This window comes from Hippocampus bargibanti, linkage group LG16 (assembly GCF_051943395.1).
Source record: "Hippocampus bargibanti isolate YZ-2025 linkage group LG16, ASM5194339v1, whole genome shotgun sequence".
NCBI lineage: Eukaryota > Metazoa > Chordata > Actinopteri > Syngnathiformes > Syngnathidae > Hippocampus > Hippocampus bargibanti.
In genome coordinates this window covers 7,405,007-7,431,851 of record NC_142749.1, presented here as the reverse complement: position 1 = coordinate 7,431,851, position 26,845 = coordinate 7,405,007, and the positions used below count along the sequence as shown (strand labels likewise).

Here is a 26,845-nt window from a genome sequence, read left to right as displayed (position 1 = left end):
GGAGGCGAAACGTCCGAAACCTTCACTTTTGTACAGATGGCGGCTGAAGAAACCTTCTCATCTTAGAATCTCTTCTTTCATCAGAAATAAAGAGAATTACTAAATTATAGGGGTCTGGGGTTATATGAGCTTGAAATGAGGGTGGCTGTCCAAAATACAATGCAATACATACATTTTGGTTTGCATAGCGCTTGAACAACAGCTGAAGCTGGAACAAAGCACTAACATGGAAAAAAGGAAATGCTGCCCCTTGTGGAAAAGAAAAAACATCGCCAGCGCTTTATCGGCACTCGAGCATCAAAAAACAAAACCCAAACAAATTCGGGAATGGCGCTCTGTCATATTTTCAATTCCTGAATACAATTGTGAATGGCAGTGAATGAGATAAAAGCATTTGCTAAATACAAGTGCAGCTCTTTATGGTTGTCAAGCCTTAATATTTATTATTTATTTATTTTTTGGGCATCAATGCACATTGCATATTCCAAGAGTTTATGATATTCAAAATAATGTAACGCCAATCATTAAGTCAGGCATACTTAACGCTACATACACTCTGCTATATAAATCCATCTGTATTGTATTATATTGTATTATTAAACCTCTGAAAAATATAATTACACAGGCTCTAACAAAACTAAACAAAGAAAACAATCAAAAGACAATTAGTGGCAATGGCAATGCTTCGGGCATATAATGAATGTTGACAACAATGTGGCGAAAAAGAATTGAGCATATCATTAAGAGTTGAATTTACAGTGGATGTATTAGCCATCAGGCAGGTCGCTGTAATGATAAGCTAAATAATAAGCACAACTGAGTCTTTTTTTAGCAGCAGACTACAAAAACTAACCAAATTATCCACTTTATTTATGAAATTCTATGAGTCATTTCCGAACCTTTCTACAGCAGACAAAAAAAGAGCCATCTCATGATATTGTGCTGCCTTTGACAGATTTGATCATGCAACTATAATTAATTAACTACCTTGGGGTAAGAACGTTTTTTTTGGGGGGAAGAGGGGGGTCCTTGACATCCTGTATTATGTAGTTGGATTATTGAGCTTTAGAGTTCTTTGGTCTAGCAAGAGGTCCACGCAAAGTTCTTTGGTGCAGTTCACAGCTGTCAAAGTCAAATTCTACACAATTCCACAAGGATACTTTCAAATGGAAACACTACTGAAGATAATTACAGCAACTGAGCAGGTCCAAAATGTCTTGAGGGAGGCTTCCCTTTCTTTCATTCTAGGGGTATTTTGCAGCTTCTAAAAAAATATGTTCTTACTAGAAGACAGCAAGTCAAGCAAGGCAGGACTTCAAAGTCTCCGGCCGTGTTTCAAATCCTATAAAAGTCATGTCACATTATTCTCCACTCTTCACTTATAATAATTATTTAATTTGTGTATTTAAATATTATAATATAAAAAATGGTAATACTGTGCACAGTAAATCAGCAAATCCTCCCTTTATTTCAAACCTTATTCGTTATATCAACTGTACATCCATTAAAACATAACGTGCATTTCCATGCTCTCTGGATGATGATTCTGAGTCATGAGTACATTCTTATCACAACAAAGAACATTTTATCTCTTTCAGCAGATAATACCTTTGAGGTTTTCGAGGCCCACTTTTCGCCCCAATCTTCTATTGTATTCGCATGCCCTACTTGGCAACACAATGAATCAGTGGGTCAATGCCGGAGCATACAGATGTCATGCAGGGTAGAGGACATGTGACACACTGTCAAAAATAGAGCTACCATTCGAGTCGACTTCACGATACCATACCATCTGGATGTTCATTGGACTTCAAATTAGCGAAGGGGCAGCAGCAGCTTAGTTGTGAGCTTATCTGTAACACTAAAGTCCCTTTGTGGACAAAATGGGGGGGGGGGGGATGGCGTCAAGTTGTTGGAGTGATGCTAATCAAGGTGCCCTTGGGCAAGACGGCATCCCCAAACTGCGACCTTGGTAGGTGCAGGATTGTTTGTCCTCCCCTTTCACTCTGACATCTCTCCTTGCATGCCTGCGTTTGTGTGATCTCATTCTCTGCATGCGGTGTGCAACATAAAAACATACATCAGACTCTGAATTTCCCCTTGAGAAAATGGAATGAGTATAAAAAATAATGCCATGGTACATTGTGTAGGGGACAAAAAGGTACAGAAAGTAAAATGTTCAGATTTGCGCACACCAGTCCCATTTTTCTTTTTTTTTACTATATTTAAAAAGAAGCAAAGTGACACGTAATAGATGAGTAATCTTTGTGTTCTTTTGCTCACAGCGCCATTTTGCCTTTTAACAATTTAAGAGTTCCCAGTTGTCTTCATACTTTTCCAACAGCCCCCAAAGATCAGGAATTACAAGGCATGTACATTTTTAACTCGTTTTTCCAAACCTGTTTTCACTCGTTTGGTGGTCCTAACTCAAGCAACTTGCCCATGTTTTGCACAGCCAAGGACAAGTATGTTCACACTCCAGAGACACAATTTTTTAATATGAATTTAAAGAAAAAATAAAGGGTTACATAAAATGTAATTTCAAAAGGCAAGTTGTCATATCTTTGATTTTACACAGTAGGTCGTTCGCTCATTAATTATGTTTTTTAATTAATTTGTATTGATAGAATAGCACTGCAATTCTCATGAGGATAAACAGATTAGAATATGAACGGATGGATTATAGAATTGGATTGAGAGTGTCCAGTTAGTTAGAGGGACACAACATTGAAGAAAATTAAGTTATTCTGTTGTAACTGAAGTAGAATGATTTTATTTTGATTCCTGAGAAAGAAATTGCGCACTTTTACGAAATTTTATTTATTCGGGGAAGACATTCTTTTATAACATGCCGCCACTGCATTGTTAGTTGTGAATGTATTTGATCTCACGGATCATTTCACAGTTGTTTTTTGTTGTCATCTTTGTGCACATAAACATTACATCAAGGTTTCAAGTATTCCGTTTCAACATTTCCACTTTCTCATCTCAAAGCACTACACAAATGCGAGAGAAAAAGTGTAGCAGTGCATGTTTTACTTTTAATGGGGAAAAACGTGACAGTTCTTTGTACACATTATAGTGCATTGCATCTATTATTTCAAAAGGCGATTTACAAAAGATTTGACACTGGACGTTGAGCAGAAAAGGATATGAAAATAACAACCTGATCCACATTCAAAAGGGGAAAATACAAATAGTGGGTCAGACTAACTAGCAGAGCTTGACCCCACATTTCAGTAATGAGCAGGATAAATTGCTGAAATTTAAAAAAGGGGGGCAATCAGCTTTGTGGATGGGCCTCGCAATTTTTTAACATGAGTTCATCAAACACACAAAATGGTTTTGGCCACATTCACAGCGCTCCTAAATGTATGATAATGGCCATGGCAAGTTATTTGTAGCCTTTTTTTGGTTGACTGAGGTGTAGTAGGCTATGGATACAAAGAGCATTTAGGCACTTGTGAGCAATAATTTAATTTTCAAAGTCATGCATAAAAATGAAAGAAGATTTTGGCTCCAGGACTGACACTAAAATCTCTGACACTAAAATCTCAATGTGGAAAGTATTAAAGCTTTGCTTTTAAATAAACCTTTATATAAGTTTCTCTCCGATTTTAAAAGCAAATATATATATTGCCTTGTGTTTTCTCCCTGAACACTCAATGCCTAAGATATCTGAAAATCCGCTGATGCGGTGAACTTCCATCGTAAGTCACATTCCACTTGCCGTTTCTATTTCATTTCCATTTGCTTTATAACCACAATCTTTCCACCTGAAGTGAACAACGATGTTTCATTGCCACTTATCAACATTTTTTGTGGCACTTTCAGGAACAGTTAGTGTGTCAAAAATAGAACATTGGCCTGAAAACAATTGCAGTGAGACACCAACATTTTTTTCTGGATAAGCAAAAATGTCATTGAGCTTTACTCAAGTATTCATGCTCAAGTGCTCTATGAGCGGTTGTACTAAATGGAACAATCTCCCTCCAGCGACATAATGCCAAGCATCAAAAAGCTTGCAGAAATTTTTGAAAATGAGCTCCGCAGACAGGATACTCTTTATCTCAGGATCTCTCTTTTTTTTTTTTTTTTTTTTTTTTTTTTTTTTTTTGGGGGGGGGGGGGGGGGGTGGTGTACTGTATATCCACCGATCCAATTACCCATCCACAACATCAAATCTTTGAGAAACGCTTCACTTGGTACCCATAGCCTTCACTGAAACCCCAATGTGTCATACGTCTCTCTAAACCTAACCACTCACATTATGGTGATGAAAGTGGCTCTGCAAATAGCAACCAATTGTAGAAAGTCGGGGTCATGAGCTTAGAGTTTACAACGATGCCATATCTCTGCTTTATGTCAGAAGAAGACCCAGAATGTAGGTTATGATTTTGACACTGATCTTTCCAAAGTTGGGGTGGGCGTGCTCCCTTATCTCAAGAATATATATGTATATTTCCTTCCTCCTCCCTCCCTATACATATTTCATATGCATGTTGATGCATGTGGAGTGTATTAACATTAATCTTATTATCCCTCTTCACTGTTGGGCCAAATCATGTACAGTGAGACCTCAACTTACGAACTTAATTGGTTCCCAGACAGAGTGTGTAAGGCGACAAGTGTGTGTGTAAAAAAAAGTGTAAAAAAAGTCCCATAGGAAACCATTAAAATGGGAATAATCCGTTCTAGGGTTTCCATAAAATATACTTTTCAACTAAATAAGCCTTAAAACTATTGTATTGTATTGTAATGAAAGAAATACACTGCATTGTATCATAAAGTCACTTTATTTACATTTGCGATGGTCATTGATGGCTTGATGGAATGGCGTTGGAGGTCGAAGGTCAAAGGGAATTGCTGTTTGGAAAGAGAGGCACATTACATGAGGACTGTAATTAAAGAAATAAACTGTGCTGTAAAATAAAGTTTTATTTACCTTTTTGATGGTCGTTGATGGCTTATGGAAGGAGAGTCACCTTCCATAAGGACTGTTGGTAACTTAACCTCTGGTGTGGCTTCTCTTCTTTTTTCTTTGGAGACTCCTCATCATTTTTGCTGATTAAAAACCTCTCAATTGACACCTGTTGCTTTCTGACTTGTAAGGTCTTACGAAGCTGAGGCATCAGATTATCGTTCATCATGTTGATGACTGTCATAGCCACGAAGGTCGTGTGCTTTGGTGTTCTTCCGCCGAAGATTACTCCACCAGCCGTGGTGGGTGTGTATTATGAAAATAGTGCTTATTATAAGGTTTAATTTTCATACATTTGACGTTCGTAACACGAAAAGTTTGTAAGATAAGGTGTTCGTCAGTTGAGGTCTCACTGTAATTTAAAATGGCATTATGACTGAATAAAATGATACGGATGTATTTTTTTTCCATAGTTGCCCTACAGCACCACTGACTGTTGACTTAGTCTTGCAAACCTTTTTAGCAAATGTTCTGACCCATCTAGCCCACCTTCATAGAAAAAAAAACAACATTAAACTTGACTGATCACTAAGAAATAAACAGAAGATGGATATGTTTTGAAATATTTGTCTATTTGGCAAGAAAGGAAACCAGTGGAAGCAAAAAAGATCGGAGGCTAATGTGTAACGATTACGTTACAACCAAAATCGCACCATTCATTTCAAAATCTGAACTTGGACTACATTTCAATGTATATGTCAATAGATACTTTGCCCACCTTCACACCCAGGGCACAGAAAATGCTGCTCTCATTGTTATGATAAAAATTCCACTTCAGACTCATTGAGTAGTTCAAGGACATTTTCACAGAATTAATAGAAGTGTGTTTGCATAACATTTCAAAATGAACCAAACATTAAATTAATGATGGACTGAAAGGTTTAACAAGGTTTAACAATATTATTCCCCCCCCCAAAAAAAAAATGTAGTTTTGTAGTTTTTAATTGCGGAAAAACACGCATATAGTAAAACACAACGTCCTCGTTCTTGTGTGTGATATTGAACCTAATTAAGGTGATGCAATTATATTTTTCAATCTAATCAAGGCATGTTAGGACTCGGTAGGACCAACTGGAGAAGTCATAAAAGAGTGATCAAACCAAACAGGATGTGTTTACTTTTATGTTTATTAATGACAACACATTTCTAGGAGATGCTGTTATGGACATTGTCCTTCATTTGTTTACTGCGTTGTGATTATATTTGTAGAGCACAATGCGCCTCTGGCTGAACACGGTGAAGTGCTAAATGTGTTTACGCCTCAGAGCAGAAAGATGAACACTGGAGATAATTGCAGTCGGAAGGCGTTTCACAATTAGTTGCGACTCGCACACAGGTTTCATTCTCGGCAGGGGAAAGATGAATACAGCGAGAGAATTAGCTACGGCTGGAAGTCGAGATTGACCACCTGACATCAATCAAATCTTTTGGCTAATCATCGGTGATGCTCAAAGAAAGGGAGATAATGGATGTGCTGCCTCAAGGAAGTCGTGTGTGTCATTATCACACTGGCGAATGTCATCTCTGGCCTGCTGCGCATTGTCAAGAAGATGATATTGTCACATATTTCACTAATAACAGTGAACAATGAGTTTTCGAGACAACAGATCTCTTCTGGGCAGTAAATTACAACTACCCCATGACTTAGTTAACACAGATAAAAAGTACCGTGTCATCTGACACCAAACAATACGTTTACGGTACATCATTTTCCTTTCCTGTAAACTTACTTTTCGCCTGTATTTAAAAACAGAAAGGGGGCTGACTATCTCCAACCATTTCTTGACGAAGACCGGCTGCCATTCAAATATAGTACAAATTCAGTTTTAGAAATGAATGAAGGTATTTTGGTTGCAAAAAAAGGTGTAAGCCTTATATTTGATGCTTTTTTACAAGAAAACCCCTGAACAAAATCTGTTGTTGTTATTATTGAAAGGATTCACTGTAATAACATTAGTACTTGTCTATGACGACTGGGACATAGCATTGATAATGCAAATGTATCCTTTGAGAACAGAATCATGTACTAAATGCCTTGGTGGAAATACCTTGCAGTATGCATTAAAGTGACGCTTTAGCACCTCTTTTACAACTCAAATGTAGGCGACTGAGCGAGGTGCGACTTTGGAGACCTCCCCCTAATCAAAACCGGTGAGAAACATCTCACTGCCATGCATTATGGCTGTAGAAAAGACAGCCCAAACGGAGAAGAAACGGAGAAGAAACGGAGAAGAACCGAGAAGAATCAGGCAACAATCAAAAATCCAATAAATGCAGGTATTGCCTCTTAGGTAGCAGAGTTTGCAAGATGTGGAGTGTGGGGAGCAAGTTGTAGAGAAGAATGGCGATGTAAGAATGCAATATAACTGTGTGAGATTAAGGCTGGTAGGTCCAGAGGCTGTAAATGTGGCGAGCAGGTTCACACAATAAAAAAAAAAAAAAAGAAAGAAAAGAAAAGAAAAAACATGCATTTTTATTAAGGCAAGCTGCCAAAAGATTTATTGCACAAGTGTGAACTAAAAGACTATAGAAGCTAATAAAAAAACAACAACATAATAAAACATGCGTGAGAAGAATTGAAAGGCGTTAATGAACAATTAGGCAATCCTCGGTTAATTCCGGAACAGGATAAGACTCCCAAAATGTTTTCGCGGTGCAATCTCGGCGTTGCTTTTAATTCCATTTAATTTGACGGTACAAGGTGGCGCTAGATAAAATGTCAACCAACCTTTTAAATGGTTGAATTCTTATTGAATACCGTGTATGTGCGTGTGTGTTTGTGTTGTGTGAGACGATAACACCTCTACACTAAATACCTGGGGAAACAAGTCCTATTAATACTTTCAGAAATTCAATGATCTCTGCAGAGAGCACGACACCAAATGAATTCCGCCTTTGATCGAAGGCGTGCTACTATGTCAAAAATATGTACGAATGCAAAACTGAAAGCTTGCATTGACAGGCAGGCGAAAGGGAATTTTGCTTCATGTGGTTGGCCCAGTTCTGGAATCATAGCTGAATTTAATAAAAAAAAAAGGAGATTATCAACGTCTGTGAGCTCTGAGGAAAATAGCATATCAGGGAAGTTGCAAGTGAAACCGTGCGGGGGGAGGGTTGTCACTTTACTCAAAGAGAAACATGGTGACCAATGTTACCTTTTTGAGATACTGTCATAACTGCAAGTCAGTTTGTTTGCAATCAGGTTTAGACAGGTTTCACACTATTTGTGTGTGGTAGTCTCAATAGGCTTTTCCCAAGATTCCTGCCTCGTGATTTGATGTAAAAATGAAGAAATAAACTTTTGTAATTGAAAATAATTTAATCCAGAAAAAATCTACAACGAATCACGAGTACAGCTGGTGTCCGTGTGTGCTCATCTGTTTCTGATGGCCATTGCTTATTTGCACTGGGCCAACAACCATTATCTTAATCTGATGTTACTGGCATCATAATTGATGGATTATTTTAGTTTTGTATACATATACATGAAATAATTGCAAATATGTATCCAAAAAAAGGTGTCAACCCAATATTTTTCACACTGTTCTTTTTTCACTCAGCTCATGACACCAAATTTATGAATGCGTAACCGTTTTAAATTGGTTTCGAGAGGCCGTTCTGATGTGTTGAGTAAAGGCATTCCAAAATCTCCCTGCGGAAGACGGCCTTGTTTTGAAGCCACTTGGAAATGATGACTGCATTTTTTTGATTTTTAACCATGGAGCAGTCAGTTCCACATCGTTGCTCACCAAGAAGCCTTTGAATGTACCAGAAAAAAAGCTAAATTATCGATCTCCTGTCTGCACAGCTGCTATATATACCTAATGAGCAGCTCTGTTGCCAGGACACCAACTCCTTTCAGTGGACATGATTGTTCTTGTTTTATTTGAAAATTATATTCACGACACATTCTGACATTAGTTTGTTGAATGATTTATCTGATGAAACCTTTACACTCCGCTCTCTACAGGAGTACACCATCGATGTATTTTTCCGTCAGAGTTGGCGAGATGAGAGACTGAAATTTGACGGGCCTATGCAGGTGTTGCCCCTCAACAACCTCCTTGCCAGTAAGATCTGGACACCTGACACATTTTTCCACAATGGAAAGAAGTCTGTGGCCCACAATATGACAACCCCAAACAAACTCCTGCGACTAGTTGACAATGGCACACTTCTGTACACGATGAGGTAAGACACTGGCAGCATGGGTTTCGTTCATGCTGACTGACAGTGTTAACGTGATCATGAACATCTGTCTATTTGGATAAGTGCATTTTGAGTATTATGATAAAGAATGCTGTCTTTCAATGTCTGAATGATATGGAGGATTTCATTGCTCGCCTTCAGTAGTGCTCTGTCAGAATCAATCCAGATTGAAACAAGTGTGGTGTGATTTACTACAAGTCCACTAGAGGGTACCATTAGACAGAAAATAATTGACCAAGCTTTCTTGACAAGTCTGTCTTGAAAATGGCTAACAGTAAATATCTAACTAATAATCCATTTCTTCTCCTGCGAGCTCTGGCCAGTATGCTCTTGTCACTTGCGGTGAGTGACAAAGCAGATTTTGCAAACTATAATTGGCTAGTGACTAGCCAATCATAGTTTGCAACCAACGCCTACCCCATTTGGGTTGCCAACTCGAAATCTGATTGATTAGAGCAACAGTTTGATCAACTTATTTGATGCGACAGGGCCCGCAGAACTGATTGTGAATGTGTCCAGGTAGATTTCTAACATCGGTAACAAATGATGACTGAATTGTGATTGTTTAAATGCTTGAATATGAAAAGACACACCTGGGACCAGCAGAGGAAAAGCAATGAAAGGAAGTTGAAAGACAATTTGAAATTATTTAATAAGAATTCTTGGACAAAATATAGTTAACAAAAAGTCTATGATTCCGATATTTGTAGGCCGGCAGAGAAGGCTTTGTCGGCCTTGACGGTCCGCCACTGGTATATAATGACAGTGCCATTTGAGGCTACCTTTTGATTGTTACTATTTGTTTCCGAATGCGATCAAAGAGCAACAGTGGTTGTATTCATCTGCCCTCTTTGTACTACCTGTTATAGATTCTAAGTCAATGTAACTCGTGGTGATAAGCCACAGTACATTCAATTCGGAAGCAATGTATAGTTTAACCTGAAAAGTGCAGGTGAATAACTTTCCTGCACTGTGCTGTGCTGTATTATAAAAGGAGTGTACTGTATTGTACTGTCCAATTAAAAAAAACACACATAATTAGATGAATAAGTGCATCACAATACAGTGAGGGACGATTGTATATTTTTAATTAAATACAAAATAATTGTTCCAGAAACAATTATTAAACACTAATTTTATTTGATTGAGGCTAACGTTGCTTGTAAAATCTAAAACACTGGAGGCTTTATTTTACAAGGATTGTTTACTTTGATGAATTGTTCCATAAACGGATTGACACATTCCTGGCACAGTGTTTCAAGTATTGCCACGGTGTATAATCAGTAAATTGTGCATTGACTTATATTGATTCCTGTTAAACATAAGGTTAACAAATAAAAGTGACCATAAAAAAAGCATAGCGGACATTGGATATTGACTTGTGCGTATCTTCTCAACCCCTCTTGACCTCACCCTTCCTGCTATCACCCCCATCCTTCATCCTACAAGGTTGACCATTCACGCCGAATGCCCCATGCACCTGGAGGACTTCCCAATGGATGCGCACGCCTGTCCGCTGAAATTTGGAAGCTGTAAGTTACACTTACAACAAAAGCTGTAGTAGTCAGTAGACTATGTGGGTGTTTTCACATTTCGAGTTCATTTAAAAAAAAACAAACAAAAGTCAGCCACCTGTATCTGACTGTCTCTGTCTCTCCTTACTAGATGCGTACACCAACAATGAGGTGATTTACCTCTGGACACAAGAAGATGAGCGATCTGTGTCTGTGGCTGCGGATGGTTCCAGACTTAACCAGTATGACCTACTAGGACACGTTATTGGCAAAGAAACCATGAGTTCCAGTACAGGTACAGTGCAGAGAATGCAAAGAACACATTGGACTGGTTAGCACTGTGCCATGGTTGCTAGTGGTGCCACATTAGGACAAAAAGTTTTGTGTGGTCCAATTTTAAAATCCGTCTAGTTGGCGGCTCAAGATTGCCAGAAAATGTGACATTTGTTTTATTTTAGTAATTTGTACATGTCAGGATGGAGACTGATTGTTGAAATCCGGCATAGCACACAGGTCAACACTTCAAAGATGGATAGCCCTGACAGAAAATAAACTCAGATTTATTTTTATTTTTCTACGCGATCCAAAAATCAAGCTGTATTTCCATTCAATGACGAGCATTTTTTCCTGAGCCATTTGACAACCTCTGCAAGATAGCAAAATTATTGTTATAATCTAGGAAACTGCCAACTGTAAAAATAGTTTTCAGTGGACTCAGAGTCCTGCTGTCCCAGAGCGCAGAATTGATTATCACAAATGCTAGAATTACCATAAATGTTGGACAGAGTTCATCCGTGTGTAAACAAAGGCCACTCATGCACTCATTTAAAGAAAAAAAAATCAACAGTAAACATGATGATGGTTAACAGTGAATACAGTTAAACATGAAAGAAAAAAAGTCTTGGGCCAACAATAAGGCAGATAAGCCTTAGATATAAGATATAAGGCATAAGGATATTAGATACAAGGCAGATAAGCCATCTTTCCTAAGAAGGAAAGATGGATGAATGAATGGATGGATGGATTTGGGTGGATGGATGGATGGATACAGAAGCATAACGTCACTGACAATTGTACGACGTGGAAAGTTATTTTCTACTTGTGACCCTCAGGAGGCAAGTTAAGGCTCTGCGGCAAGGTTATACCTGCCGCCTTGAGACCAAACGAACAATGAAACCACTTTCTTGCAGTGCCCTCTAGCCTGTTTTTCCTTGAATCAAAAGGTATGCTATAGGTAGTCAGAAACTCCACTGAGTACTCTTTTGTTTGAGATAATCATTATTGTTGTGCTGTACGGTGGTTTGCAGGTAAGCTACACCGAATACAAAAGCTAGTTGAAAGAACAAAAGTGTGGATACTAGAGGCCAGTGTGAAGGTAGATGTTCAAGGATTGCTTTAATAAGCATTGCATGGGCCAAGAAATGTCAGACAGATTCTTCTCTTCAGTTCCTAACCGGGAAATAGGGAAGTGACAACGATATGGTAACCATGACATTAATATACTTAATTGAATATGTAGAAATGTTCTTGAATTACAGGAATTAAGAATCTTATCAGCTTGTGTTGCCCCAACTATGTCATATAAGTGTTTTTCATGATAATCTGGCATGTCTTCATTTCTCTTTTTTCTGCTCTCTCTCTGTCTCTTTCCCTCTGTCTCTGTGGCTCCTCAGGGGAATATGTAGTGATGACGACATATTTCCATTTGAAAAGAAAAATCGGCTATTTTGTGATCCAAACCTACCTTCCCTGCATCATGACAGTCATACTGTCACAGGTGTCCTTCTGGTTAAACAGAGAGTCGGTTCCTGCACGCACTGTATTTGGTGAGTGCCACATTGTGTTTTTATACAACCCAGAATACGTTACATAATAACTGAAGTCTGAGAGGCTGATGGCCGAGTGAGTATGGAGCTTTGAAAGGCTGAGGTAAGAGCAAAACAAATATGGAGGGATGATTTAATTCAATAGCTGGCAATGATCACATTATGTAGTCTCCAGATAATCAAAATAATCAAATCCAAACATTGTCATCACTGTCTCAGACTCAAAGATGGGATGCAATTTTCTAATCATGGGTCCTTTCTGTTGCTACTGTGCTGCTCCATTGCATGAATGAAGTATTACTTTTTATTGTTTTAAATAAATGACAGTTAAATATGCATGCATTATTCTGAACATTATTCTGAGAAATATTTTGTCATTAACTAGCACCACTGCTTAGTGGAGGCTCTAAATTGCTGATTGTATGAGGGTGAGAATTTTTTTTGTCCATGCTTGTCATATAATTGACTGGTGAATATCTCAGTTTGTACTGCACAGGGAAGCATTTCCCATGAATGTGTCAAGAGTTGGATTAATTCTGCATTCACATTACACTCACCTGCAAATTAAACTCATTCACTGCCAGACGATGTGCAAAAATGTGTCCACTGCAGTGCCAGGGTTTTTGTCATTTTCACTCAAATTGCAGGACCCACAGAATAATGAGTTTTAGGACTACATAAACATTCAATATAGCATCATCAGAAAAAAATAGTTAATTCCTAAGTTAGATGGGTCTGGTGCTATCTGAGATGGGGGCGACTGTACAAAAGGCAAATGCTGCCCCCTCATGGGAGGGTACAACATTGGCAAAGGTCTGACCAGCGATTTATTCGGCACACCTGCGCAAGAAAACCCAAAACCCAAATAAATTTGGGATTGACAGTGAATGAGTTAAACAAGTTTACTCTGTGGGGGCATTGTTTTTGATTGAATGAAAAGTTGATGGTGATGGAGCCAACAAACAATTGTTTTCAAATGTATTAAATGTTGTTATTTCCCATCACAGTGTTACCTCAAATAGATACTCGTCGCTGATGTTTTTTTCTCCAATTCATTCCTCAGGGGTCACCACCGTCCTCACCATGACGACCCTAAGCATAAGTGCTCGCAACTCCCTCCCCAAGGTTGCCTATGCCACAGCCATGGACTGGTTCATGGCCGTGTGCTATGCCTTTGTCTTCTCTGCCTTGATTGAGTTTGCCACAGTCAACTACTTCACCAAGCGCAGCTGGGCGTGGGATGGGAAAAAAGAGGGCATGGAAGTCAGGGTGAGTGATTGCTGTTTGAAAATTGCACATTGATATGATGGTGACGAAGGAGTTCAGCAAAAATGATAGAATTTAGTCCTCTGTCCTCTCTGGCTCCTCCACCTCGAGTATTCCCATCTTTTACCGTGATATTTTTGTTGAGGACCCTCTCAGAGCAATTGAGAATGTTGTTTAGTGTGCAGTTTATACTTGTGAATGAACTAGGGCAAATTGCAAACATGGAGCAACCCCTTAAAGTAACCCAGACTACTCTATCAAAGAGCTTTTATTTATTCATTAACAACCAAATGGAACAAGGGCAGCGGGGCGGACCGTGCAGAGCAGAAACAGAGGTAAACTCCCAAAGACACTAGCCCCAATTTAGGATGACAGCATATGTTCAAGCCCCATTTTAGTCCGCTTAAGCCCATTCTGTCAAGATGAGACAGCATCTTGCGGTGCGGAATGCTCATTAAAAAGAAAAAATAAACGGGGATGCTGACTAAAATAGTGACAGTGTATTGAAATGAATCCCTCGAGGCCAATATTAATTTCACATACAGATTTGTCAATAGCTTGCACTCTTCTGTATGTTTGTAAATGGACAAGACAGGAGAAGTAATTGGATCAGAGCAAGAAAGTTGAAATGGAGATGTGTGGAAACCATTTTGCTGGAAATATTTATCTGGGGAATGCTTTTGTGTTTCAGACTATAAAGGAATAAGGCCTTTGTTTGATAGCGTAAACACAAATAATAATAATAATAATAATAATCTCAGAAGGGTTGATAGGAGGCAGTATTGTGGAAACAATGTTTGTTTGTTTTTCAGTTTATCGGAATGAAGCAGAGATAAGGAGTCAGGCATGGAGAGAAAGAGAGCTGTTTCTTGGTTTCGTTCTGAGGCTTTGTCTTAATGGCAAACGTCTGCGCTCTCTGGGACAATGCTGAGAATGTAGTTGTCATCATAGATAAACAAGAACGAGGTCACAGTGGTTGACAAGACACACTCACCCTTAATGCCCCACAAGAATACACTACTGGAAAGCCAAATGCTCTGACTACTACTATTTTTTTAACCAAAGACACATTGAAATGAAAGAATTGTACAGGGGGTGGAACTGTATGGGGAAATAAAATACTGTCTGCAGTCATCAGAAGCTGAGTTTCAGCCAAGGGAACCAAATGATGACTTCATTTGCCGCAGGCTCTTTCTTTTTTAGGTCTGATATGGTGAGCTATAGTCAAGTCAGCGTATACTCATTTACTTTAGAGGTTGTACAGCTTCAGTGGCATCTAATTCCCTCTGGGTCGCTAAACAATCTGTTTAACCAACGGGCTAATTAGTTCACCTCAAGCCAGCTGACGTGTAAAATGGCAGGACGGAAGTCTGCGGATTATTTGATGAACAAAAAAAAAGCAACAGGGCAGAGCAGATAGGCGCATTTGGCCATTGTGCGAAGGGGGAGTCCAACATCAAGCTATCTCAGATTAACGCCTTGGGATGTCAGACAGGCAAAGAAGACATTGATGCTTGTGACTGCTTCTGCGAATTGGCGCCATCGACAGTCTTTTTCTGAAGCCGCTGTTGCTGCATGACCTTCTACTGAGATGCTATGGGAATAATCGACAAACTCAGCAGACCTCGGGCGTTATACAGTAGCTACAGATAGCATTCCAAACTTTAAGTCTATGTCTAGTTCACTAGACGTTCAGCATTCATTGACCAGTAGGAAAGCTTTATTTGTTGAATGTTAAAGTTATATTGCCTTATTAACTCATTCACAGCCAGATGTGCAAAGCTGTCCATTCTAGTGCCAGGGTTTTTGTTATTGTCACTCCAATTCCAGGACCCACAGAATACTGATTTTTATGATTACATAAACATCCAATGCAGTCAACATATCTTCTTTCATCAGGAAAAAACAGAGTTAATTCTTAAATTATATGGATCTGGAGTTATTTGAGCTTGAAATGAGGGCTGCTATATTGCATTATAGCTGAAGCTGGAACAAAGCGCTAACATGGAAAAAAGGGAACCGCTGCACCTTTTTAAAAGAGAAAAATATTGACGGAGGCCATGCCCAGCGCGTTATCGGCACCCAAACAAAGGAAAGAAAACTGAACAAATTTGGGAATGGCGCTCTACGTCATATATTTAATCCCCGAATAAATGTGTGAATGGCAGTGAATGAGATAAAAAGACAAAAAAAGTTGAGCGAAATCACCATTCACTTTTATTTTAAACCGTAAAAATGCCAAAGGCGACCCAGCTCCCAGTTTTTCAATAGCCTAAAATGCGCCAAATTAATGACGCAACCCACACTTTTTATGAATACTTGAGGCAATCAAAAATGTCAACACGTCATCTCGAATCATAAATAAGGTCAGACTACAGCAAGGCTCGATCTAACACGTCCACACAAAGAAACTTCACATTAGGTGGCATAATCGCCCCTAAGGACGCAAAATCACCCGGTCCCCGAAAAAAAATAATAATACAATTTGATTTGAAGATGCGGATGCATTAGATTTACTTTATGTGCCAAAGACCAACCAACATAGAAGGACACAAGAATTGTTGGCTGAAAATCTGCAGACTAGTAAATCTAAAGTGTGTCACAGCTATTCCGTAAAGCTCATGAGGTGTCACCAAATGATCACATTAATGATTTCCGACCAAAGCACCATTGCACACTCATCATTAAGAGTGCCGTGGGAAATTAAAAACTTTCACTTCATTTGTCCCAAATTTATTATGTCTTCATCTATCTATGCCAGAGACGCAATGTTATTGGCAGCATAATGTCAATCTCTTCCGTTAGATGGTGGAACACAATAAAAAAACAGTGGTTTACTGTGAGTATATCAACGTTGTGTTTAACAGGAACACATTTCACACCAAGTTAATTCGTGGGTACACTGCAACATGACCACCCTTTTCCCAGGATTCACAATGTTATTGTGTTTTTGTGAGCTCTTTCAGGTGTAAATTTGCAAAACATTCATTTAGGCATCCAGTAAATTGCAACAGAGGGCAAGCTGGATTTACAAGAGCAGGAAAAGGACTATGTGGCTTGCCTGCTGTTTTATTAAGCAATGCCATAGATATTCAGTTATGTATGATTACAGTCATATTCTACTGTATCATATTATAGTGGTTTTGGATTGGATTAGCCTTTATTCGTCTCACAGTGGAGAAATTTACATTTCACAGCAGCAAAGTTATGAAAGGAAGAGGAAAGGAAAGAAAGAAGTAGAAAAACAACACAGGAGCTGCTGGAAAGGCAGCCACTCTCGCAGCGCTCATTGAAGTCAAAAGAACAAAAAATAATAATATGACAACACTAATGCAATGTCATTCAATCTTAAGCACTTTCTGCACCCTTTTTGTTCTATGAAGCAATTCTAGATGAAAGCAGAGAGGATCAAAGTGTCCTTTTCACCAATGGATCAGGGATGTAATGGTGGAATGTGCACCACTACAAGCTAAATGTTGAAGGCAAACACAAAGCTGTATCATCCATTGACAACAAGTGATTGTCTCATATTTCCTGTCCCTCGTAAATCCGCTTCAATTCCAAGTTGCGACAATTCCACATATGCATTGGCGCTCTGCGCTGATGCTCCTTTCTTCTCAACGCGGGCTCCTCAAGCCATGCATCTATCCAGCCGCAGGCTGTCCAAAAGAACCGACCTTTCCGGTGAACAAAGTGGGGCTGTGAAAATGCTGCCCATTTCAGGCGCAAAAAAAACTCAACGCAGAGCTGTCCAGCGATGACAGTCAAATGGCTGTCAAATTTGCTGATGAGTAAGTAATTTTTGTCCCCTCCCCCCACCGCCCCCCCAAAAAAGGCACTGCGGTGACTGGCTATCTTGAGGACACCAGTGTGACTTTTGTCTCCTTGTCTAAAATATACTCGAGTGAGACCCCTTTAGGCCTCCCCCTTTTTCTTGTGTTCATCAATATTGCAGAGGAAAGTCAGGGGTAAAAACAATGGCAGTGTGAAGGGAAAACAACAATTTCAAGTCACGGTGATGTCTACTGTATTGTCACAACACCCATTCGAAAGCTGCCTATTTTTCATTCCCCTCCCTCATGATTTCGGTCACTGGAGTAGAGTTTAGAATGGTAAATAAACCCCACCGCGGATGTCAAGAGCGATGTCATTATTGTGTTGTTAAGCACCACCCCATTACCTGACTCGGAGAACACTGCACTCACACTGACAAACGGTTGGGCTGAATGCACATCTTGCATGCACATCTTGCAGGTCAGTTATTGTGGTACCCTTTATATCTTTCTATAATGGAAATGCAAATATTGTGAAAAGACGTCTATTGCTAGGTAGAAAAGGGGCTTCGGTTTTGTACACAATGGCGAAACTTTGTAGCAAATCGTCGTGGCCACATTGTGGCTTATCAAGATTAAATCTTTGGGTCTATGCCAACATTAGGTCAAAGCAAAACGTTCAGTGATGGGAACCGCGTAAAGAGATGCACTATGAAGCAATTGGCGGCGGAAGCGGGGGACATCAGTTATGCTAATGAAAAAGATGGAGTGAAGGAAGGAGTGAGGGACGGAAGGAAGGAAGGAAAGTCAAATGAAGCTGAAAAAGTAGAGCAAAAAATTAAAGCTGTGGCCTCAGAGTAGACAAAAATAGGGAGTACTGAAACACACATAAATACCACACTTTTTTCACAATTCGCAAGAGCGGTAAGCAAAAGTGTGAGTTTAATGGCCCCTTAATTTCATGGAACTTTTTTTTGTCTCTTTTGCATGCCATCTGTTATACCTTGAACCCTACGTAAATTAATTTTTAATTTAACATTAATGCATGTACATAACATTAAATAATTGCATAGGAATGTGCTATAATCCAACGCAGCAGTAGTAAAGCATGTGGACTGTTGCACATTTGGCCTGGTGTAAATATTTAATATTTATTACATGGTTAAAAAGAAAGTTGTAATATTCTTATCGCGTAGCATAATTCATAACACTCAGCACAGTGAAACTATGGTAGAACACGATTAAATTCAAAGTCACTCCAATTGGTTCAGGCCAATTTGTCTCAATTGTATAACCTGCATGAACCGGACGAGCGATGTTATGATGTCAAATGTGAACTTTCTCATATTGGTGAAAGATGTTACCAGTGTAAACAGTTAGCATATGATACATAAACACTCAGCTTTAACTACAGTGATATCTAGTTTTTTTTAACATAATCCATTCCAGAAACCTGTTTGAAGACCAATTTGTTCGAAAACCAAAATGACACTTTCCATTATGATCAAGGTTTAAAAAATTAATCCGTTCCAAGTCAACAAAACAACTTTTTAAAGCACGTTTTAACCATTTTACAGCATTAACTGTATAAACATGTAATAATAGAGCAGGTCATTTGTAAAATACTATAAAAACAAACTGTAATATGTTTTATTTTCATCAATTTCAACATCAACATTAGCATTCAGTCCGATTTGCAATGATCTCAAACAGACATGTCTGCTTTTTTTTATCTTGACTGAACAATACAAACATGCCTGCTCACAATGGACACACGAGGATAATGTCCGATTTGCGGAGATCACAGCCAAACACGTCTGCTTCTTCGTAAAAAAAACTTCAACAATACTAATGCGTCGGTCACAATGAGGAAGGCATGACACGAGGACGTGACATATAAGGAAGTGACATATAAGGAAGCGGAGGGTAGTCGAATGGCGCATTCCGGTGCGCTCAGTTTGGTTGAGAAACGAATTTCGGTTGTATACCGGGGCATAAAAAAAACAACAGTATTTTTGGATGAAACCGAATTGAACAAGCACCGCGACATTCGAAAACCGAGGTTTGACTGTATAATGATGGTGGCGTACACCCGGAAAATGGTGTTGCATCTCATTGGGGAAGGGAGTACTGATACATTTGGACGGGCTGACATTTTTTTTAGTGTTAAGACAAATAAGATGGAAATGTACAATGGAAATTTCCATGGGTGTGAGGTGTGAGGACATCCTGACTCAGTTACAGCATAACAAAAACACACACACGTATACATACACAGCTACCGTCGCCACTACAGAAAAGTGAAACTTGCACCACCATCAATCTTTCTGCCCTACTTGCCCGGCCCTCCCTCCTCCCTCATCCCTCCTCCCTCCTCGACTGTGGCAGCGTGTAGAGCCCATTGTTAGATTGCTAGGATTATGAAATCATCCGATGCTAAAGGTTTGGTAAATAAGTATATCCCTGTGCAAATTCAGAACAACACTGAAGCTTTCTTTCAACACAGAGTGTAATGGTTTCTCTGTACAAGTACAAAGATATGAGCTTCTTCTATCATATTGCCTGTGTCATGTTTGTTTTATCATGAGATGTTTGCCTGAAGACGCCTCGCTGCGTTCATTGATTTGTCAGATATGACTACAGACATTATTATCCCCTTCCCAACCACCTCCATCCCCTTTTTTTCCCAATGCTCTATGCTGCAGCTGACAGCAAAGCGCACACGCCAGCCGACCAAGTGCAAGTGATGCAAGCCTATTTGTTTTTTTTTTTTCCAATGGAAGCACTTTTTAAAACATTTCACAGCTGAATAAAATGGTCATGTCCTCTTTTTTTTCTTCTGCAATCAAACCTTGTGTGATGCAGATTTACTGGACTATCGTGGAAAATGTACAAGCTACATTGATGAACAGAGCATGTAATTTGGGTAACTTAATATAATTGGTAAACTTTTTTTCTTTTCTACTTTTCTTTTCAGGAACCGTTTCAGGCTAACATGGCCAGGATTAACGATATGGTTAGGCTTTTGTTTTGCTCTTGTGTGTGTCGTGTCTCGTGGTGTTGCTTCTATTTCCTCTTTAAGAGTTCAAATGGAAGTATTGTGGAGTCTGCTGCCTTTTCTCCTGACAACCATTGCTGCTTTCTCTTCATTTTCAGAGAAGAGAATCTGCAAGTCTCTCCAAAAAGGCAAACAACACTTTCAACATTGTCGGAACAACCTACGCCATCAACGTACCAAAGGACCAAGGTTTAACAACCATTTCTAAGAGTGCTGCTACTGGGGCATCGGCCAAGCACTCCTATCTCCATAAAATGGATGATCCCTACACAGAAGCCAAGAAGTCTTACAACCGAGTCAGCAAAGTGGACAAGATATCGCGCATCATTTTCCCCATCCTATTCTTCATCTTCAACTTGGGCTACTGGGCCACGTACGTGAACAGGAAGCCGGCCATCATAGAGGCAAACAACCCCAACTGAATTTGATCACAAATCAATCTTGAATCGGTTTATTAAGAAAGAAGAAAGATTTGATGGAAGCCATGAAAATCATGTGGGGGGGTGCGTGCATATGTGTGTGTGTGTGTGTGTGTGCATACAGTGGTACCTAACTTAGGAGGGGTCCCATGTTGGAATATGGTTTGGTTTATGTGTTCCTTTTATTTATTTTACTTTGTGTTGAGAGTATACATTTCCATTACAGTCAAACTTCGGTTTTCGAACGTCTTGGTTCTCGACCAAAAATGTTTTTTTCTGCCTCGGTTCTTGGCCAAACTGAGCGCACCAGAAAGCACCTCCTCAAGCTTCGTTATACGTCACTTCTTTGTGTCTCATTCACATTATCCTCGTGTAGCGTTGCATTGTGAGCAGACGGTTTGTATTGTTCAATCGCGATTAAAAAAGCAGATATTGATTACATTGATTATAATGAGAAATGTTTCGGTTTTCAACCAAATCGGTTTTCGAATGGATTTCTGGAAGGCATTATGGTCGGAAACCGAGGTTTTACTGTATAAGCAAGTTTCAAACACATTGCCACTCATGTGAAGTGGGAATAAAAAAAAACATAACAACAAAGGTAATCCCTGCAAAATATAGATATGTGGGTTGTGGGAGCACAGTCACTTTCTGTCATTAAACATAAAAAAATCTAACATACAAATACAGTATTTCTTGTTTTTTTTTTAGAATACTGCAGTCATACTGTAATTACAATTCATAAAGCAAGTTTGTTTACTTGCATTGTATTTAATTATTTTACAGGGGTTACTGTGCTTTAATCTCATGTTAAAAACAAAATGTGTCAATTTGGGTACAAGGTTGGTCAGGGAATGTATTGAACTCATCAGTCCAGGTACCTCTTTATATTTGTGTATATATACACACACACAGAGACAATGCAAATAGGGTGCGTGCGTGCATGCATGCTTAATCTCATGATATTCAAGCAGCTGCCTTCACAAAGATAATACGTTAAAAATATGATTTTTAAAAATGGTCAGTATGTTGTAGCACTATTTTGCACCGCAGCAAACAATAATTGCCAACATGTTGGTGTGTTATCACCTCTGACGTTGTCAATTCAAAATTGACCCAATTACCTCCGACAAGCATGAAAGCTTCTAGTGTTGTTCCTGATGAATTTGTTTGTGACATTATGTCAAAAAAAAGTGTACAAAAAGCTCTGTTTTGTTTTTTTGTTTTGGGAATCTTGCTATACTCCCAGTCCCCGTTGTTTTAACCGTACTTAGTATGTCATCAAATGGAGCCATCTTCTGCGGCCTCCAGGGAAAAAAATGCCACCGCTCATTATTTGTACGGTGTTATTATTTGTACCATGAAGTGGGAATTCCCATCCTTATGACCAGAAATTAATATGCTGACTAATATATGGGCAGACCTGTGGATATCTTTGCAAAGGCAGCATTTTTGAGATTGAGAATTCACATTCCTATGAGTGCATATTATGTGTTTGTGTTGTGATGTTTTGTCGTCCATGAACACGGAGGGGCAAATGCTCACATGAAGCTACCTTGGCTGTGAGGGAATTTATTGTCATGATATCCCCTTTTCCAGAGTTCATCACATTGCTATCCATGTTACACCGTTTATGGTACAATTCTACAAAGGAGAAATGGAAGGAGTGGAAATATTCAGTAAGCAATCTAAAGCCCCTACCCAACTGGCATGGCATCACGCTAGCTTTCTTCCGCTCCATGTAAACAAGCAAAGCAGCGTGACGGCAGGCTCACTTCGACTGCGATGTCATGCAATCTCTGTGTCAAAGAGGTTGATGGATGTTACATTTGTTTTCTTCTTCCATTTACAGTAGCTCTGGCCATGTTTCCCGTTGTGAGTTACAAAGTAGCCTATCGCTGAATCTTGACCGCTTCTCAGTTTGATAAATAGTGAAACCATTTTCTCTTTCTCTGTTTTGCAAGTGGTTTCAGGTTGTCATTATTGTACCGAGATGAAAACGAGAATTCATAACATACAGGCACACACACTCGGATCATGCAAGGGATGCAATCAAAGACATCTAAGGAGCTGTTCTAAGGTTGTATAAGTGTGGTCTAGGAACAGGGGGCGGCGCATATAGTTCCATACAGGAACATCATTAATAATCTTCGGTGTCTGGCCTTCAGATCAAGATGAATCTCATCAGAGCCAATGCGGTATGATCTGGAATTGCTTTTGCATCCCATGGGGTAGCCGATGCATTTTCAAATCCAGTGACTATAGCTTGCTGATTATATTTTTGGTTAAAAAGGAAGCAAAGTGCCTTGCTGAATAGACGGATAATATTAATGGTGTGGCAGGGTGTGGGGGGGGGGGTGTATTTTCATCCACCGAGAGTAGACATATGAATAAAATCGGTTTTGTGTATATCGTCAGAGCTGATGGCACTGTGTGACTATGCCCAACCAAATCGTGAAGCAAGTATGGGTGAGAGGGAAAGCTGTGAAAGTGTTCATGAGGATAAAACATGGACTCTGACAAGTTGACACAAAATCAATTTGAAGATTTCACATGGATTTTGTCCTTTTTTTTTTACACAGTCATCACAACATCACAAAACACCATCATTACCTCAGACTGTAGCCCAGTTTTTTTTCTGTTTCTTATAGAAATTAATACAATTGGATGTTTTATACATTCAATGTATTTTGAGAACGGGACAGAAAAAAATTTTTGAATATATTTTTCCTTGTTTTTCCTCAATTTCATCTGCTTTGTCAGTGCTTGCTCGTGGTTTTTTTGCCTATTGCAAAAAGCAATGTTTTTACTCATGTCATTTGTGTACTCAAACAACTTTTCCGTTTTGTCATAGACAAGTGCTTGCCAAATATACAGATGAAGACTATAAATTTGTATCATAGTTGTGACGCCAGACCTAGTGGGGGAAAAATATACGGTAGATTGCTCATGTACAATTGAACTGAGCGAAGTTGCCTTTATGTTGATACTAAACACGTACTGTTGCACCACACTATTTGTCGAAACATCTTTTGGAACAACTTTCAGGAGTGAACAAAAAAATAATTACAGCAAGAGCCTGTGTTATGCCGCTCTTAAAGGGGTTTTACTGTGGCAAAAAAAGCAATTTCAGTATATCATTCAAAAGTTAATGCAATCTGCCGCCGTGTACCGTATCCTCAAAATGCAGCGTTACCTCATGGTATATGGAGTATTCCACTCAAGCAGATCTGTATGTCAGTTTTCTTGTGGTTTGGCCAATTTACTGACTGGTGACCCACTCACAGCCCCAGACACCTTCATAAATGAAGAATGCATTTCTATGTGATGTTCATTAACACCAACAAGGTTTTGAAAGTGTTTTTTACCCACTTACGCCAGCATGCAAATATCTTGAGTCTGCTTTACCTGTAGCTCGGGAACAAATCTAATCCTTCATGAAAGTTCCTTCTTAGTCATTCAGAGCATATTTTAAGTGACTACAGGGTCAGCATTTAGAAAATACAACAATATAGAGAATATCATCAGACTACATTGATCAATGGCTGACTTAGATTGTTTACCAACATTTTTGTTTTGTCACATCATGTTGTGACAGTTGCCAATAGTTTGAGCAACTCCACCCTTGCTGGGATTTTAAATTATTTGACCCTGATTAATTATGCATTGCGGAGGACTGAAATGAACCATTCCGTCTTGGAGAGCAAGCGTCAAAATTCTCTGTCCTCCAAGTACATCACAGAAGTAGTAGTAGTAGGAACCAACGTATTCATTTCGAGACAAAACGCAGTAAAATAGACCCGCATAAAAGTCGTTGTAATCTACTTTTGCATTATGGGGATGATTTAAGCAGCTGTTCAATATTTGGAAAATGCCTTGGAAATAAGTGTCAAACATACTCAAGACTTGCATTCAATGATATATGACAGTTCGAAAAGAAATAATATGTAGGAATTGAAGCTTGTTAAACGTTAAACAGCTGCTTATTAACATAAAAAGTAACACATTGTAACTCAAACCGCTGACAATGGAGGTTCTCATTATCCCTCTTAAAATAGCATTTCTGGCATTTTATACAGTATTATTTCCACTGATATGAAGTGGCCTATCAGGAGACTTGTTCACTTTGCAACGCAATTTATTGACCTAGCATAACCTTTGGTGTGATTGGAGTCTTAATGAGATCCAAAAGCAAACAACTGGCCTCTGCAAAGATAACAGTTCTGCGTCATATGTATTTGCACGGTATTTGGCTTCATAAGACGGGAAAAGGTGAGTGGTTCCTCTCAAAAGGCGTGTGAATAAATGGAGAGAATTATTAGATTGACTGGGCAGCCAAATAAAAGACTGGGAACTGGGTTAATATTGTACATGACAGAATATTCAGGCAATCTCCAGATCCTGTACTATGCAAACATGCCCCCTGGGGATCACAACAGAAGGAAAATGGCATCGGAGCGATCTCATTGGACATGTCGTACGTTTCTTTTTCATTTTGACATCCACTGATGTGTGAAAATGTCATTCTTTTGTATGCTTTGTTTTGTTGATGTAAAGATGTTGAATTAGAACTCTCACTAGATTGTGACGGTAAACCAAAAGATGGGTTGGCAAAAGTACCCTGATATCAATAGTATATACTGTATGTCTGTATGCAAAAACACAATTATGGCCTAATTTTGAAATGGTCCAAAGGAGTACTTATTTTTCAGTACAGCATCTCAGATTAGCTTTTGCTGTACATCTTGTTTGTCCATCTGCGGACGGCAACAACACTCACGCAACATTTGATTTCTACATCTTTTTGCATGCCCAAATTGTTGTATTTATTAACATTGAAAGGTCCAAAGTGAAAAAGAGTCAGTGTTTGTGATCAACTGGATTCGACTGTACTCTTGGAATGCTACTTTGGAGATTGTTTTGTCATTTATTATTTTCCCAAGATGGCCAGAGTTGTTTATAAAGAAACCATGTCATTGCACAAAGACATATATGAAAGGTATACGAATATATAGACATTTATGCTATTTAGTACCGCTTACGGGTTACACAACCTAACCTCTAAAATGTTGATGCAATTCCGTGGATGGGTAGCGCGCAATATACAAATACAGTACACTATATCAAATAACAATACTGGATAGCTGAGAAAAATGTTGTGAATTTGTAGATATCGTGAACTCAATTCCAATACAGATGTAGTTTGTGAATATGGATATGTCACGTCATTTATTTTTTAATCAGATGAGCGTAGCGCTGTCTCATGTTCAGCTCTGTAACACTGAGTGTTATAGTGTTTTTATGATGTGCTGTAGATGCGGTTCACGAATCTCCTTACAAGGTCGGTATTTTGTGGGCACTTTTTTTCCCAACACTTAACTGTGAATTAGCAGCTGTTTGCAATCAGACTTGTACATGCTGTGTTCTCTCTCCTGCTATTCCACTGCATGTCTCTACGCATTGAGCGATAAAAAGACGTCCTCCACAAAAGACAGCTCCAGGAACATACTGTGGTGGACTCTGTATTGATGTTGGGAAGTGGCCCTGTCAATGTGCTCAGTGACTGGAGTCTGTATGTTGACTTTTCTCGTTCATGTGCTTACTGTTATGACATGTAGCAAATGGAAATTGAAATAAAAGGATGTTGTATTTTGTCTTGTAGAACATCCTTTTTTTAGGTCACTATGAATACTTTTGAGTCATTTGAAAGGTGTGCACAGAATGACATGAAGAAACATACCTAATACCGTAAATGCAACAAAGAAAGCAACATATCCGTGAATAAAACAATGGGTGCGT

The 26,845-nt window shown here is 39.0% G+C and overlaps 1 protein-coding gene across 2 annotated transcripts in view; it reads left to right on the top strand.

Annotated features, from left to right (window-relative positions):
• The window catches only part of gabra3 (gamma-aminobutyric acid type A receptor subunit alpha3), a 79,732-nt gene extending 53,036 nt beyond the window's left edge, over positions 1 to 26,696 (top strand). For both annotated transcript variants that reach the window (XM_089017325.1, XM_089017324.1), the window contains exons 5-11: positions 8,952 to 9,172; positions 10,640 to 10,722; positions 10,856 to 10,999; positions 12,378 to 12,530; positions 13,594 to 13,799; positions 20,547 to 20,585; positions 20,726 to 26,696. In XM_089017325.1, coding sequence (XP_088873451.1) covers positions 8,952 to 9,172; positions 10,640 to 10,722; positions 10,856 to 10,999; positions 12,378 to 12,530; positions 13,594 to 13,799; positions 20,547 to 20,585; positions 20,726 to 21,049 — 1,170 coding nt within the window. In that variant the 3' untranslated portion in view covers positions 21,050 to 26,696. The remainder of the gene's footprint in view (positions 1 to 8,951; positions 9,173 to 10,639; positions 10,723 to 10,855; positions 11,000 to 12,377; positions 12,531 to 13,593; positions 13,800 to 20,546; positions 20,586 to 20,725) is intronic.
• Positions 26,697 to 26,845: the final 149 nt, after the last annotated feature.